At 40.2% G+C, this 18,190-nt stretch overlaps 2 protein-coding genes across 2 annotated transcripts in view; both read right to left on the bottom strand.

The window, feature by feature from the left end:
- The window catches only part of LOC142101950 (uncharacterized), a 389,962-nt gene that overhangs the window by 256,951 nt on the left and 114,821 nt on the right, over positions 1–18,190 (bottom strand). The window lies entirely within an intron of this gene.
- LOC142101475 (olfactory receptor 1f45-like) lies at positions 1,540–16,213 on the bottom strand. The gene is made up of 3 exons (XM_075185929.1): positions 16,177–16,213; positions 14,772–14,851; positions 1,540–2,475 (listed from the first exon to the last, which is right to left on the bottom strand). Exons 1-3 carry the CDS (start codon positions 16,211–16,213, stop codon positions 1,540–1,542), a joined length of 1,053 nt encoding a protein of 350 aa, XP_075042030.1.

Here is an 18,190-nt window from a genome sequence, read left to right as displayed (position 1 = left end):
TGATTGATTTTTATGTTGCAAGTACCTGCAGTTTCAAAGTAAAGGTGAATTACCTGTTCTAATTATTTTAACTACTTCTAAAATGTGCCAATTATTTTGTCCAGCCTAGTTAAGGATCTTCGTTTTGAATAAGCTATGACTTATGGATACCACAATATTTTTTCATTTGAACAATTCTATGGTAGAAATGATGCAGTGTTATAACAAATGAAAAGGCTGTCAATATTTTTGGCCAGGACTGTATGCTTAAGACGAGTTGTAGTAATTTTTTGTCATACCTATTTTAATACTCTTCTTACAGCAGCTTTGTATATGCCTGATATACTTTTATGTTATCCATCTGTGCAGGGTCTTCCTGGACCCTGCCATATTTTCCGGTTAACCTGCACCCGGTCATACCCCAGACCATGCTTCAAAGCAATATAGCAAATATAGGATTAGAGTCCGTTTTAATTAATCATTTAACGTAGAATAAAAAGAAGTCTTCAATACAATAGACCCCTGCAGTAAATCAGTAAATATCTATTGTGATCATAATATATTATAAATTGTGTTAATTAATAACAGACAACAGGAAGGATACAGTAAATCTGAGTCTTACACTGTTTTTTTTTTATCATAACAATTTGTATGTGGGGGATTTTATGTTATATGTAGATATGGAAATAATACAAAAATCGGGTTATACTGACATATTGTGTATTCAGCAAATATTGGTGGTTAAAATACCCTAAATATAATATTATCCTTGAAGAGGTTGCCATCTTGTGGTAAAACTTAAGTACTGCAGAAACATTAATAAATCCTAGCAATAGGATTTATTAATGTGTTTAATAATATTGTTAGTAATGCATGCATGTCTTCCCCTGTAACTTCTTACTTTTGAAGTATATTTCATAAAACAATATTTGATATAAATGATTTTCTTTCTATAATTGGCAGAAATGTTATCATAGTAGAAGCGATCTCATTTACTGTCTTGTATGAACTCGTCACTAGTGCAAATGCAAAAACGCAGTTATGGAAAGAAACAGTGTTTGTAAATTTACTCCTATGCTAAGAAACCAGGAAATACTGAAGAAATGGTAGAATGGGATTCTAGGCACAGTATATTTTAAATTATGCACATAACTTAGTCATAAATCCTGCAAAATTATGTTTCTTGCATATTCTCTGATTCTGTGACTGCTTCGTCAGACAGACCTTATGATTTATATGGCTGCTGAAGTGTAGTGTCTTTTACGGAGAGTTAGGACCATTGTTTCCTGACACAAACATGTGAAGCACGGCCAGAAACTGGAGCGACAGGTGTCCAAAGTGGCTGAATGGGTTAGGATCCAGCTATTCATCCTTGGCCCTAGCGACCTCTGGTTTCACTGGGCCTGGTAGAATGATTGAAGGAAGACTGTGCACAGACAGGTCAGTAACACTGATTGTCCACACAATTCTAGCAACAAGTGAGTTGAGGATCCTATTGATTTCAGTTATAGACTTTAATCCACCTGAATTTGCTATAACATACTAGGCTGGAAAAATGGTTTACTGGAAAACCTTGTTCATGACTCTTTTAATTGCTTTATTTCTCAAGCCGTATATAATGGGATTCAGCATTGGAGTAAGCAGAGTGTACCCTATGGTAGCCACCCTTTCGCCTATCCCCACTGTCCTATCCCCACCGGAAGAGGGACGGAAATAAACAGACACTATTGTCCCATAGAACAGGCAAACTGTAGTCAGGTGAGAGGAGCAGGTGGAGAAGGTTTTATGTCTGCTTTCGGTTGAGTGAAGCCGGAAGAGGGCCACCAAAATAAACATGTAGGATAGGATTATACATACAAAGGGAGCACCAACAGATACCGCCCCTTCGGTAAGAATGAGAGAGAAGTTTGACGTAGTGTCCGAATCGGAGATGGACAAGACCTCAGAGATCTCACAGAAGAAGTGATTTACTTGCTTTATTCCTATATATTGAAGAGTGGTCACCTTGAGTGTGTGGAGTAAGGAGTGAGAACAAGCCGCTGCCCAAGCAATGACCACCAGCAAAATACATAAATGGTGCCTCATCCTTGCGTGGTATCTCAACGGGCTGCAAATGGCCACGTATCGATCGTATGCCATGACGGCCAAAAGGTTGTTCTCCAGGATTCCAAAGACGATGAAGCAAAACATCTGGGTGATACAAGACGGGAAGCTGAGAGACCTCATGTTGGAGAGTAGGGTGGAGAGGAGAGTAGGGATGGTACTCGAGGTGAGACAGATGTCGGCCAGAGAGAGGTTACTCAGGAAGAAGTACATCGGTGAGTGGAGAGCCTCGTCGTACACAATACAGAAGAGCATAATCAGGTTTCCTATGAGCGTAACCAGGTACATAATACAGAAGACTAGAAACAGATACATCCGTATCTGAGGGACATCGGAGAATCCCAAAAGGACAAACTCCAGAGAGGAGGAATTTGAAATGAACATCACAAAGAGCTAAAGAAAGGGAAAATATAAAGATGTTATTGTAACAAAAGGTAGAGTAATGCGCACTACTGTGTAATTACAGTATTAATCTGTTCAAATACTAATATCCGTTCCAGTGAAAATATAAACAATACAGAATCTTACGGGGATACACTTTACATATGTTATATAATGAGTAAATGGAGCTGGGCGGAAGCTGGGGGGCCCGGGGACCAAACAAATTAGTTTCTATAATCTATAAAGTGTATCCAGCCTCTTCATGACAGTAATGCTGTACTGCCCTACTGATGCCACAACTGGGACGACAGATCAAAATAGAAATACAAGTAGAAACAAATTGGATGTATGAACTTTGTTACATACAGAGGTACTTTTGACAGTCTTTGTTTGCAACAGTTTGACAGAAGACTCACATCACTACTTTGTGCTTTTGGGGAACCCTGTTCCTTCCACTATATAACCCTCAGTCTGTGGCTTCCTGCTGCCTCCATTCCCCTCCTCACATCATGTCACTGCCCCTGTCACATGCAGCCCTGTCCTCACTAACACATCACTCATATCCTGATATACTCGGTGCTGCTGGTGGACCCTGCTCCTCCCACTATATAACTCTCAGTCTGTGGCTTCCTGCTGCCTCCATTCCCCTCCTCACATCATTACCCTGTCACATGCAGTCCTGTCCTCACTAACCCAATTACACAAGTGGACGGGTCACTACCTCCCACAAGATCCATGCACAGATCTCCTGCTGCTGTGACCATACAGATGATCTGATTGGCTACAGGTAGATCTATCCCCGCCCACTATAAAACTGGTGACACACAGACATGCAGGAGATGAGGAATGATCACGATAAGACCCTCTGACTTTAGTATAATACACCTTAGCAAATGAGTAGCTTACTCTTTTTGTGTCAATGTATCAGCTGTAGTGGAGGTGCAAGCGCTTAAAACACCAATAAAAGTTAAAAATCAAATCTCACTTTGAGCTTTTTAAGGACAAACAAAATGACATGGAGCATTTTGGATTATAACGGAATAAAATATTAAACAATTGCAAAAGTATATGGTGTTTGTGTTAGATACCAAAAGTTGAGAATAAAAATGGTCAGCCTGAAATTCCTGTTAGAATTTTTTCATTAGTTGCTGAAACTTTCTGTCCAGCTGAGGTGAGCATAATAACTAATCGCGCTTTGTAACTATTTACTTTAGGAGTCTATTTTGAGTCAAATCATAAACATTGATGTAAAATGTTGACACAAGCGTTACGTTACAATTCTTGCCCTAATTATTGAGCGCCTCAATAATCCCCACTACGGCCCCATATAAATTGAAATAATTTATCCCTGATTCACCCATGGTTAAAGGTTTTTAAAGTAAATATTTATAGAGGTGAATTAAGCAGGCACAACAATTTCATACATTAAAAATAAAGAAAAGATATAAACAAATTAAGACACTGTTGAGTGTGTTTTTATTTTTATTTTAAGTTTAAAACTTAGCATCTAGAAGACAAATGAGAATTGAAATTACGAGCGCTAAGTTCGTTCATATGTTTTATACCAGGAGCCACAAAAGTTCAGGAACAAAATAACATAAAGATATTTTTTTTACATTGCAGGAAGAAATGACAAGAGGTGGCCACATTGTCCACATATCAGTAAAAGATAAAGATGAAAACTGATAATAAATATATGTGTATAAAATACATATATATATATATATATATATATATATGTGTATATATATATATATATATATCACAATAAAAGATATAAATGGCGCTTAAGGCATATATCAGTAAACAAATAATTGTAATATAAAGTCTATGTTCTTCTTAGAAGTACACTCCCCATGTACAGGTGGCTGCCAATCCTCCTTTCGCCAGGCGGTGTTGCATGGAAAAATCTGTAGGAAAAAAGATGGAGGAGGAGGCGCACAATAGTGTAGTACAATAATGCAAATGGAGTCATACACGAATCCACAGTGGGACTTGAGCACCAGTGATGAGGAAACCAGAGACCAAGAAATATATATATATCACCCAGATGTAAATGATAGGGGTGTAAATGTATCAAACATGGAAATTCCACAGCATAGGACCAATGTATTATCAATAACAAGTCCCTTAGCATAAATTAAGGATCACCAAATCCACATGTGTATGGATGTATGCGTACCAGAAATAAAAACTTTTCCGCTTATCTGGAATGATGTTCCATAGACAGCACGATCAGGTCACATTCTCTTTAGGCAAAGAGGTCCTCAAATGACAAAAATGGACAAAGGACCAGCGATGTAATATCTCAAAAAACACTTTATTTAAAAAAGGTAGCCACTTACATGTCTAGTAGCAGGTATTAAGCAGAGAGGCTTAATACCTGCTACTAGACATGTAAGTGGCTATACATTGTGCGCCTCCTCCTCCATCTTTTTTCCTACATATATATATATATAGTCGAATGATTGTGATGTTTTATGCATTTAACTTTGACATACAGTATTTTAACCCACCCACACACACACACTTCTGAATCTCAGCACTTACCCATCCAATTCAGTCTCTTTACTATCCTTACGAATGTCTGATTGTGGGAGTGTTATTCACATTGGACCTGATTTATTAAGAAAAGTTAAATTGAGTAAGTAGTCTCCTGGACAAAACCATGTTGCAATGCAAGGGGTGCAAATTCGTTTTCTATTTTGCATATGCGTTAAATACTGTCTGTTTTTTCATGTAGCACTCAAATACTTGATAGCTTATTTGTACACTGACATTTAAAGTTGATATTTATGTGCTAAATGAGAAAACAGTCAGTATTTAACTTATGTGCAAAATTGAAAACTAATTTGCACCCCTTGCATTGTAACATGGTTTTGTCCAGGAGAATACTTACTCAATTTTTTTACTTAACTTTCCTTAATGAATCAGGCCCATTGCTAACAGTTCTACACATGTCGTTTTATGTTTATGAGCAATAATGTTACCAACATTTTCATTCTGATAGTTCCAGAGCTGGTAGCACACACTACGATCCTTCTGCCCAGCAGTTAAGTTAGACGAGATCCAGCCGTTCACAGCTCCAGCTGAGCGACACATTGATCAACATGTCCATATATAATATGAAAATCCCATTGTCATTAGTAGCTTTGGTGTTGATTTTAAGCCACATTAGCAGCGTTATCTGACCAATTTTAACTGTTACAGATGCAGATATCGCAGTGTGTATGCCCAGCATTCAGTAAATGTAATTTAACAATTAAACTTGATTAAAAATTAGCAAACCATAGGTTGTATGCATAACAATGAAGAACTTAACTCCAGATAAGATGAATCTTGGTCCAGGTGGCCTATTTTATCCGGTGACCACAACCTGATGCCCTCACCCTATCCCTCCTTACCTGCGTCGTGCTTGATTTCTTTTGTTCCAAGTAATATTGTTTAAAATGATGAAAGTAACATTGAAACTCAGTTACGAAGCAGACTTTGGGCAAGAGTTGGTGAAATGGAAAATTGTGAAGGGTAAACAACGTGTGAAGCAAATTAGGAGCAAGAAGATGGAAAACCGTGCATGAGGGTCAGGAGGTCTCGGCATAAGGAAAGAGGTCTGTTTGGGTGGGTGGTGAGAGGAAGAATATGGAGAGTAGAAGGTAGGGAAGACGGCCATAAGAATTTCCACATGAAGCAAAGATTTATAAATAAACCTGGCAAGATTGAGCACAACGGTTACTGATATAGCTGCCTCTTGGGGGCCTTATTCCCTACACAGCAAACTAACTAATGAGCAGAAACATACTTTAATTATATTTAATGAAAAATATACCTTGTGGAATCTCACTGTAATAAATAATAAATAAATATGTGTGTGTGTGTATATATATATATATATTGGACATAATACTGGAAACACCAATATAAGGTCACTTATTATGACGTTGGGCATGCAACCAGTCCTATATGTGTTGTGACATTTGTCTGGAATTTTCTAAGGGCAATGCAGCACCCTACTTCCACAAGAACATTAATGATGTTGATGGTGGAACATACATTTTCAAGTGTTGCTAACTTGGGTTCAGATTTGGACAATGAGTGTCCTGCTCATTAAGCCTTTAGGCGACCACACCCGGTCTGTGGATGGTGGCATTGTCATTCTGGAAGATAAAGAAATGCTGTAAGATGGGGTGATGATGATCACTCAGTACCATTACGTAGTGATTAGTATTGACCTGGGCTTCTAAGGGAGTACCACCAGAAGCCTTCACCGCTAGGAACAAGCTTTAGAGTTATTTAAGTTGGTGCCACACACGTACTCATCTGTTTGTCAAGAACATGGTAAAGGTTATTTCATATGATGAGTATTTTATGCAGCTTTTCATGCTGCTCTGTGGACCTCTCGTTGGACTGTTTTTTGAAGAATATATATTGTGTAACAACCCGCGGCTCGTCTCTCCTGCTTGCGTCCCGGCTATTGTGCCAACAGCCGGGACGCCACTTTGAAGTAGCCGGATGCAGGTGCAGATTAAATTAATTATCTATTAGCAGCCCCAGGTGGGGCACCTCCTTAATCTTATTGGTCCTTCCATGTATTTAAGGCAGGCAGGGCTTAGCCTCCCTGCCGGTTATAGCGTCCTGTGTTTCTGCCTGTACTCCTGTATCCTGATTCATCTCCTGTTGTGACCCTTTGCTTGACTTCGGATTATTCCTGTACTCCTGTGCCCTCTGACCTTTGCTTGTATTTGGACCATCCATGTTTGCAGCCAGCCCTGATTATTTGCCTGTTCTTTGGTTATCCTGCTTCTTTGTTCCCATGACCACCAGCCTGTATTTGACACCTGCTTCCAGTATTCCGGTTACCTTATCCTTGCACTGCGGCAATTTAAATAAGGTTCTACTACCTTTGAGCGTAAGTCCTGTGGGCATCCGTGTACCTGCAAACAATAACAGTTCTACAGAAAAGGCAGCTGCTAAAGGTGAAGACCTCTGTTAGCCTGGTTCTAAAAACTCATCTAATAACCGCAGTCCTAACATATTGGTCAAAGAATGGAAACACCTGGGTAAATGAGGGACACCAAGCATATATAAAGCAATTGCTTCCACACAGATGAGGTTAGTTGAACAACCCAACATAGTCGTGTAAATGCTGGACTGCCTAGGTTTATGGCTAGCATGGCTGACTTTGAAAGAGGGGTGATACTTGGAGCTTGATTGGTAGAAGCTCCAGTGAAAGCTCAACTTGCTAATGTTTCAGGAACAGTAGTGTCAAAGTTTGGAACTCCGAGGGAAAAACATCAGCAAAGGGCAAAAATGCATACTCCAGGATCGTGATATAAGCGATGGTATGCATACCGCATTTTTCCTTGTGTTCTCCATCTACTATTCCGTCACCCTCTGTACCTCTAGGCCTGCTTCCCTAACCTTAAGCCCAGGCCCACATCACATTGGACGTTACCATCACTCTCAATCAATTTCATGTAAATAACTTGAAATTGGGCAGCATGGTGGCTTAGTGATTAGCACTTCTGCCTCACAGCGCTGGGTTCATGAGTTCGATTTCCAGCCTTATCCGTGGGGAGTCTGTATGTTTTCCCCGCGTTTGCGTGCGTTTCCTCTGTGTACTCCAGTTTCCTCCCACACTCTGAAAAGTAGGTTAGTTGGCTGCTATCAAATTAACCCTAGTCTGTCTGTCAATGTGTGTATGTTAGGGAATTTAGACTGTAAGCTCCAATGGGGCAGGGACTGATGTGAGTGAGTTCTCTGTACAGCCATGGTAGTGTCATGGCGTGGGCATGTATGGCTACCAATGGAACTGGTTCCCTTGTATTTATTGATGATGTGACTGCTGACAAAAGCAGCAGGATGAATTCTGAAGTGTTTCGGGCAATATTATCTGCTCATATTCAGTTAAAGGCTTCAGAACTCATTGGACGGTGCTTCACAGGGCAGATGGACAATGACCCGAAGCATACTGCAAAAGCAACCAAAGAGTTTTTAAGGCTAACAAGTGGAATGTTATACAATTGCCAAGTCAATCACCTGACCTGAATCCGATTGAGCATGCATTTCACTTGATGAAGACAAAACTGAAGGGAAAATGCCCCAAGAACAAGCAGAAACTGAAGACATTTGCAGTAGAGGCCTGGCAGAGCATCACCAGGGATGAAACCCAGCGTCTGGTGATGTATATGCATTCCAGACTTCAGGCTGTAATTGCCTGCAAAGGATTTGCAACAAAGTATTAAAAAGTGAAAGTTTGATGTAGGATTGTTTAGTTTGTCCCATTACTTTTGGTCCTTTAAAAAGTGGGAGGCACATATAGAAACTGTTGTAATTCCTAAACTGTTCACCTGATTTGGATGTAAATACCCTCAAATTGAAGCTGAAAGTCTGCAGTTAAAGCACATCTTGTTAGTTTCATTTCAAATCCATTGTGGTGGTGTATAGAGCCCAAAATATGAGAATTGTGTCGATGTCCCAATATTTATGGACTTGACTATATATATATATATGTCTATACTGTTTAGAAGATGGAAAATAGAGGAAGGGTATGAATTTGAAGGCTGAATTTGTGAAAAGCTCACGTAGGCCATATCTAGGGTGGCTGAGGAGTAGGGGTAACATTTTTGCTCACTTTGCACATCTTTGTTTTATTTAGATTTTGTATATTAATACTTTATTATTTACATTATTATGGACATCAGCCATTGTCTCCTTAAAGCTGAATAATTTGTATGTATTTATTTCATACTTCCCAACATTTGAAAATTTGAAAGAGGGACAAATTGGCGCAGCAAAGCCGCGGGGTAGCTGGAGGGCAGCAAGTCTCGCACGATCCAGTAGGCATGTTTTATGTGTGACGTGGGTGTGTCTTGCCCACGTCACCACAAAACACCCACATTTACCCCAAGCCAGATCATCTTTGGCCACCCCCACTCACACCAAATCACTTCTAGTCGCTCCCAAAACACCTAAACTCCCACCTCAAATGCCTTATCACCACAAAACACCCACACAGACAGCCTAAATGCCCCAAGACAAACACTCCCATTAATAGTGTCCACATAATGTATTGAATCTTAATCATAAGATCAGCAGGATCTTCTGGGGAAGGAATGTTTTCCGTGCCGGTTGTTCCCTCAGAGCACTTCTCCTCCTGGCCACGAGGTGATGCTGTTGCAAAATGGCCAGCTACACATTAATGAAAAAAAACCCACCTCTCTGTCCCTTCCCCATGGGACAATTTAAATAATGGGCGATACAGTGAGACAGTCCACCAAAATCGGTACTGTCCCGTGGGAATCATGACGATTAGGAGGTAAGTTATTTTCAACAGAGGGGATTCAGTGGAACTATAAAGGTGGGAGGTGTATAGGGGCAAATACAGGATTTCTAGTGAAGAGGAGGTTTTAAAATGCTTGATTTTGGAACAAAGCAGGAATATCTGTATAATGTATTTTGTGGTGTTGTACAGTATGTCTGAGCTGCATGCAGCAGGCTGATCATGAATACTATGAGACTTTATACCTCTCACTTGCCCAGTTAGCATTTACACATATAATGTAATAGTGCGGAGATCAGAATACATATATATATATTTAAAAAATGTATTGTATCCATCAATATTTATATACAGGCTGATAACACATCTCAGAATATACCTAACACCCATAAGTGGGCGTCTAGAGTATGGGTCTTCGTTCTTGTTCTGTTGAGTCTTGTTCTTTACAAACTCTTCCAATGTTCTCCATCTCTTATTATCGGTGTGGGCTTCTATCATTGTTAATCAACCTCGTAGCTTCCAAATTATTCGGCCTTATGCGTTTCTCTGTCTACAAGTATGCCTACAGTTTCACCAAAGGAGATGTTCCATCACCTCCTAGTCACTATTTATTGTGAGTAGCACCAATCCGAAATCCTTGTAACAAGCTACTTATCATTAATGAAAAATATATTTATTACTAACAATATGTAAAAACTTTATTTCAATTCTCGTGACACAAAGTGCAAAAATCATAGGATACAGTGACCCTTTAAAAGCCGGACGGCATTTGAAGACTTTATTAACTGTCATATATTGAAATCTGGTAAGCTGCTTAATGAGAAAACAGGTGATAAATACGTAATTTGTGTGCACAGATCAAATAGTACTTCTGAACCTTTTTCGTGATATGTTTATTTATGACACTTGAGAACAGTCCAGTATCTTGTTGTGAACCTTTCCTGGGGGCTTTTTGAAATGTGTTTGGGGTCGTTGTACTGCTGGACCTTTGACAGAGAAACAGTTTTCTGACACTGGTTTCCCCCTTTTGCGTGCCAAAATGGCCTGGTAATATCCAGATTTCATTATGCCATGCACACATCCAAGACACCCAGTGCCAGGTGCAGCATACAGCCCCAAAACCACCTCCATGTTTGTCTGTAGGAAAGGTGTTCTTTTCTTTCAATTTTTCTTTCTGTAAACACTTGGATGATGTGCTTTACAAAACGATCTAATTTGGTCTTGTTTGTCCTCAGGACGTTCTCCCAGAAGGAATTTGGCTTGTTCTGGTGTGTTTTGGCAAAATGCAGTTGGGCTTTTCTTACTCTCAGCAGTGAGGCCTTCTTGGACCTCCTACCGTATTTCATGGAGTTGGTGACAGATGGTCACAGTTGGAACTGACGTACCTTGTGTCTGAAGGTCAACTTGAATCTGTTTGGCAGTTGATCAAGGTGCTTTCTCCAACAAACAAACAAACAGTCCTGCACTGCAATCTTTGATGCAGTTTTCTATTGAGGCTATGTCCAGGGAGGATGGCTACAGTGCCATGGGCCTTAAGCTTCCTAATAATATTATGTATGGTGAAAATGAGAACACGCCACACCTATTTTAAAACTCTTCTTACAGTAGCTTTGATCTCCTTGTTCCTCAGGCTGTATATAAATGGATTAAGCATTGGGATAATAAGGCTGTACACTATACTGATCACCCGATCATGGGTCGGGTTATATATGTAGCTTGGACGAAAGTACATGAATATAACTGTGCTGTAGAAGATGATGACCATGGTGAGGTGAGAAGAGCAAGTAGAGAAGGTTCTCCTCCTACCATGGGAGGTGCGCAGCTTCAACACAGCACTGATAAGTACATAGGACCCTAGGATGAAGAGTACTGGGCTAAAGATAACAATTGGACCTTCAATGAAGACAGCCATCTGCTGAACAGCTGAGTTGACTGAGCAGGACAATGTCATTACCACCGGCAGATCACAGAAGTAGTGGTGAATAACCCAACTACAGTGTGATTGAGAAGAAGTCATGACTGTGTACAAAGTAGAGTGGAGGGTCACAATTACCCAAGAGAAAGTCACCAGACAGATACATGTTTTTCTGTTCATAATTACTAAGTAACGTAATGGATAACAGACTGCAGCATATCGGTCAAAGGCTATATCTGCCAGTAGAAAACTGTCCATGTTACCAACAGCATGGAACAAGAAAAGCTGCACAAAGCAGCCATGAAAGGAGATGTGTGTGTCTCCAAAATGGAGACTATACAAAGCCCTCGGGAAAATGATAGATGTCAAACAAACATCCACAAATGCGAGGTTCCCCATCAACAAATACATCGGTGTGTGAAGTTGAGGCTGAGATAAGATAAGCATGAAAATTAAAATGTTTCCTACAATGCAGATGATGTAAGCGCCCAAAATGAAAGAGAAGAGATGGAGGCGAAGGTGAGACATCTCGGAAAACCCCAATAGAATGAATCCACCAAGACTCTCATTCTTGAGCTCCATATGTAGATCCAACAGTTATAAGTGTGCTTAAAATATGATGTAATTCAGTACAGGGTGCAGTTCTAATAGTGGACCCAAAAAGCTGCCTAATCATTATCAGCCATGGAAAGTAATGTAGAACTACAGAGGCTAATAATGCATCACTATGTTGCTATGTTGTGGTGTCCAGTTCTCAGGGATGACATTTACCAAGTGATCCACTGGTGAGAGTTATACTGTATGGAAAGAGTGAACTAAATGATTAGTATCCCATACTAATATAACATAACATGAGCTGAAACATCTCCACCATGTCATGCCTATGATTACTGCTTTACCTGATGGACTGGTATAAACTTACACTATCTTTTTGAATATTACATTGAATGCTGGATTCTTGCATCCTACAAGGACTTCTTAGAATTGCATAAATGTTATATATATATTGTAGAACTTCTGACACTGACACCCTTAGGTGATTCGTACACGAACAACTGCTTGCTTCAAATCAAACGGTGCTTTAATTTTTGTACTGCAAGAGCAGCATGCAGTCTTGTCAGGATGACACCAGTAAGCAATTTCCAACTTGCCTACAACTTCTGGTGACCCTAATGCCAACTATTCACAGTGACCAGCTCTGTAGACACCGGACAGCTATTCTAGCATCAGTCACAAACACAATTGTACAATCCTGGTTTACATACACAAGTCACCTCCCGTTAGTCTAATTACCCCATTAGACCATCTGTGTGTGTACTAGGAGTTTGACTGCGTAAAGTTTTAACACTGAATGCAGCTTCCCCTGCAGGCTTCCCAGGATCTCACCTGTCCTTATGCAGGAGAGGCAAATAGGTCTCTTTGCCACAATAATTATATATATATATATATATATATATATATATATATATATACACATACAGAGCAGATATTAAAATATTTAATTTTTAAGCCTGTCGGGATTAATGTAGTCATGGTTCAGTGGAGAAAAAGAGCAATAAGGTCAGGTGTAACAAGAACCAGGTGCTAGCGAGGTGCCAGTAATTACTATTCTATCTATCTATCTATCTATCTATCTATCTATCTATCTATCTATCTATCTATCCTCCTGCTTCTTTTAGCTGGTGATATATGCCCAAATCCACATCCCTTCCTAGTAAACCTCAGGCACAACTAATGTCTTCCATAACTTTCAAATCCTTTAAATGTGGCCTATGGAATTCGCCATCTGTTTCTAACAAACTAACCTACATCCATGACTTTTTCCTCTCAAACAACTTCAACCTTCTGGCAACAACAGAAACATGGCTTACACAATCAGACACTGCCTTACCTGCAGGCCTTTCACATGGTGGCCTAGACTTTTTCCACACCCCCAGATGTGGAAACAGAAAATGGAGATGGGGTTGGACTACTTCTTTCCCCACATTACACATCTACATATCTACAGAAAGATTCATCACTCATGTTCTCATCATTTGAAGTACATTCTACCTGGATTTTCAAGTCCTTCTCTCTGTGCCCCTGAACAATACCCATAATTCCTTGAATATGTATCTGTCTGTCTCCCTCATATGTTATCTTCTGACATCCCAACCATCATCAAGGGCGATTGCAACATCCCTTATGATTCTTCTTGTGCCTCCAAACTGCACTCTCTAACCTCCTCTCTTGGCCTCTCTCAGTGAACCGACCCTTCCACTCATTGTGATGGCCAATCCTTGATCTTGTTTTCTCCAGACTTTGTTCAGTTTCTGATTCCTTTAACACTCATTCCCTCCCTCAGACCATGACATGATCACCTGCAAGCTGACCTCTTTGCTCTCTAACTCTTCAAAACCTCCACATACCCACAGAAATCTCAACTTTATTCCTTTTAAACAACTTTCCACCTCTCTGCCATCTTAATCAACTCCTAGCAACAGTTCTTGAAGTGGCTACAGCTAATATTTCCTGTCAGCGTCAACCACAATCTCAGCAATGGCATGCTAAGGAAGCTCGATGCCTTTGAATTTCACTGGCCATACACCTCATGACTTCCTCAAATATACTGCATCTACCACTTGTACCAAAAAGCTCTGGAGTCTGGACACTGCTAAACAAACATATTTCATTTAAATCTCTTCTCAACCATTCTACCCAAACCATCTAAAAACCAACATTGCTAAAAATTGCTTCCTATTACAAGAACATGATTAACAAGATTGAGAATGTTATCCACTTCCCTGAGCAACAACTGAGTCAATTCATTTCTTGTCCCCTTGGGCACCTATTCTTTATTTGATCACACAACTGATGAAGATTCTACTCTATTCTTCTTCTTCCGATCTACTACCTGTCAACTTGACCCTATCCATTCACAAATCAGTCAGTTTCTGTCTCCTGTGCGCATATCTTATATCTGTAAATCTCTCTCTCCACTGGTATCTTTTCATCATTTTTCAAACATGTGGTAATTACTCCTATTCTGAAAAAAGCAAATTCTGACTCAAATTCTCTTGGAGATTGCCATCCAATTTATCAGCTCCCATGCACCTCCAAACTTCCTACACTCACCTTCTTCGCTTTCTGCACACTATTTATAGGACCCTCTGCAGTCGTCTTTCGTTCCCAACACTCCACAGACTCTCCACTGTCTAAGGTGGTCAATGATTTGATCACTGCTAAATCTAAAGACCATTCCTGGCTTCTAATTCCCCTGGATCTCTCAGCTACATTTAACAATCGTGACCACTCTCATCTCATACAAACACTACATTTCCTATCCTGGTTCTCATCCTACTTCAGGGCTTCTTTCTCTGGATCCATTAGAGACTGTTTATTAAGTCCAGCTTACACATGCGCATACTGACCGAAGGATTGCCTGGCAAGCAGTTGGTTTCCTCTCACCGTTACCAGCCTTACTAAACTGCCCCAGTGACCTTTTCTTGTTAAATTAACTGTCAGAAGATTTTACCTTGTTGCAGCAATAGAAAATCTTTAATATAACCTTGTTTTGGTAAGTAGGGGCCCATGGAAAACAAATGATCACAATAAGGTGCTTTGTCTTAAGTCAAATACACCTTAACAAGTGAGTAGCTGGCTCTTTGTATCAATGTATCAGCTGTAGTGGATGTGCGATCGCTTAAAGTTTCATCGCACCATATATATTGTAATGTCATTGATTTTAACGTGACAGAATAGACAACCACCGTTGCTGTATAAGGGAAATGTGTATACACCAATTAAGACTACGAGAACAGGAGGAAAGATATATACAGTGCTGGAAGTTACCTATAAACTCTATCATAAAATTAATACTAAGACAGATGGATGCAATAAAGTGTGTTTAAATAATTTATCACAAAGTTAAACCATTGAACAATAATACAGGCTGTGACCAACATGCAGAAACTTTATATTCTGTCAAGAATTACAGCGACATGAAAATGCAGAATAGTGTAATCCTGTAAAAAAGGGAGACTTACTGAAATAGTTACACAGAACATTGTTCTAAACGCAGACAGCAGAACAAGCTGGCACTGTGATGGTCGTCACTTAAAATGGCAACAGTTGCATTGCTGGTATTAAGGGGGTGATGCGAAGACCGGCGCATGGACAGTATAAGGTTTTTTACTAAGACTTACACATGGGGTCTAATAACACAAGAAAATATCTGGAAATCTCCATAATACACTGTATATATTTGTGTTATTTTAATTTGTTTTTGTTGTACTTAAGACTTCTTCACAATTTTTTTGAACTAAAAGTCTGCCTAACTAATAAATGCTGGATGTCAGAAGTTTCACATTGTAAGGAAAGTATTCTAATAAGAACATTAACATATATTTTGTAATGTTTATGGGCTGAATTTTGACGTACAGTATTTTAACCCCCCCCCCCCACACACACACATGCACCACATCACCACATGCACTACACGCACAACCACACTTCTGAAATCTCAGCAACCGTGACTTACCCAACCCATTCAGGCTCTGAGCTCTCCGTAGTTTCATGTTTACCAGCAATAATGTTACCAATAATTTAATAATGATAGTTTCAGAGCTGGTAGCGCCCACTATGGACCTTCTGCTCTGTGGCTAAATTAGATGAGATCATCTGAGCTTGAGCCAAGCAGTCTGATCTTTCTGGCGTGGTAGTGTTATTGGAAGATGACCACACATGGAAGCAGAGAGCCACCATCGGTGTTTATCTTCCCACACTATTTACCAACATGTTCGATAAAGATCCCATCGATATTATTGAGCTGTTTTGAAGCCACATGAGCGCTGTGATCAAACCAATATTCCTGATATTGATGCGCTGTGTATAGCCAACATTCATTAAATGTAAATTAACAAACCTGATTAAAAATTAACAAGCCATAGGTTACATTCATAACAATTAAAAACTTTAAGCTCCAGACAGGATGAATCCTAGTCCAGCTGCTGGCCAAGTCCTGATGCCCTCACTGCCCAACCCTCCTTACCTGTGGCATACTTGTTTTCTTTGTTCAGAGGAATATTGTTTAGTATGATTAAAATAGGATTGAAGTTAATTTACAAACCAAGCTTTGGACTGGTAGTAGGAAGAGAGTTGTTAGGGAAAACCGCAAATGAGGGTCAGGAGGTCTCAAAATAAGGAAAGAGATCAGTTGAGTGGGGGGTGACAGGAAGAATATGGAGAGCAGAACATAGGGAAGATGATGAGAAGCTTTTCCAGATGGAGCGAAGATTTATAAATAAACCTGGGAAGATTGAGCACAACCGTTACAGACTTAGGGGCCTCTTGGGGGCCTTATTCCCTCTACAACAAACTAAATAATGAGCCAGAAACAAACTTTAATTATATTTAATAAAAGTTTACTTTGTGAAAACTCACTGTATAAAATAAATAAATAAATGTGTTATATATACACATATACAGGTAGTGGACCTAATACTGGAGACACCAGTGTAAGGTAATTAATTAGGACGTTGGGCATGCGACCAGTAGGCCGTGTATGTATTGTGACATTGAGACTACCAATGTCTGTAATTGAAAAGGAGCGATGCGGCACCCTACTTCTGCAGGAACGTTAATGATGGTGGAAAATACCGTTTCAGGTGTTGTTCCTGCAATATCCCATAAATGCTCGATTGGGTTCAGATCTGGTCAATGAGTGTCCTGCTCATCAAACCATTGGGCGACCACACGTGTTCTGTGGATGGTGGCATTGTCAGCCTGGAGGATAAAGAAATGCTGCAACATGGGGTGATGATGGTCTATCAGCACCATTACGTATTGATTAGCATTGGCCTGGTCTTCTAAGGGAGTAACTGCACCAAAACCATGCAAGGAGAATGCGCCCCACACTATTATGGAGCTGCCAGAACCCTTCACGCTGGGAACAAGCTCTTGTAGAGTGCTGTAGAGTTATTTAAGTTGGCGCCACTAATGTACTCATCTGTTTGTCATGAGCATGGTAAAGGGTTGATTGATATGATGAGTGTTTTATGCACCCTATAATGTCCTACTCTGTGGACCTTTCTCACTGGAGACGGACAGACTAGGGTCAATTTGGATAGCAGCCAATTAACCTACCAGTATGTTTTTGTAGTGTGGGAGGAAACCGGAGCACCCGGAAGAAACCCACGCAAACACAGGGAAAACATATAAACTCCACACAGATAAGGCCATGGTCGGAAATCGAACTCATGACCCCAGTGCTGTTAGGCAGAAGTGCTAACCACTAGGCCACTGTGCTGCCCTAAGGGGTTCCCCAGCTTCAGGAGTACCCCAGGAAGAGACACCAGTGTGAATGGGAGTGTCCCCCCAAGCAGAAGGTCCCGGAAAGGTACAGGGTGCTTTTGGAGGAGGAATTGCCTGCAGAGAGACATGATGGGGAGAGAAAGCCTTGGAGGGGTGAGTACCTGGTGGCTGCCAGGGGAGTCAATTGTGGTGTACAGTGGGGAAAGAGAGACCCTATAAGAAGAGTGTGTGCGTGGCGGGAG

This window comes from Mixophyes fleayi, chromosome 9 (assembly GCF_038048845.1).
Source record: "Mixophyes fleayi isolate aMixFle1 chromosome 9, aMixFle1.hap1, whole genome shotgun sequence".
NCBI classification, from domain to species: Eukaryota; Metazoa; Chordata; class Amphibia; order Anura; family Limnodynastidae; genus Mixophyes; species Mixophyes fleayi.
This window is presented reverse-complemented; position numbering and strand designations above follow the sequence as displayed.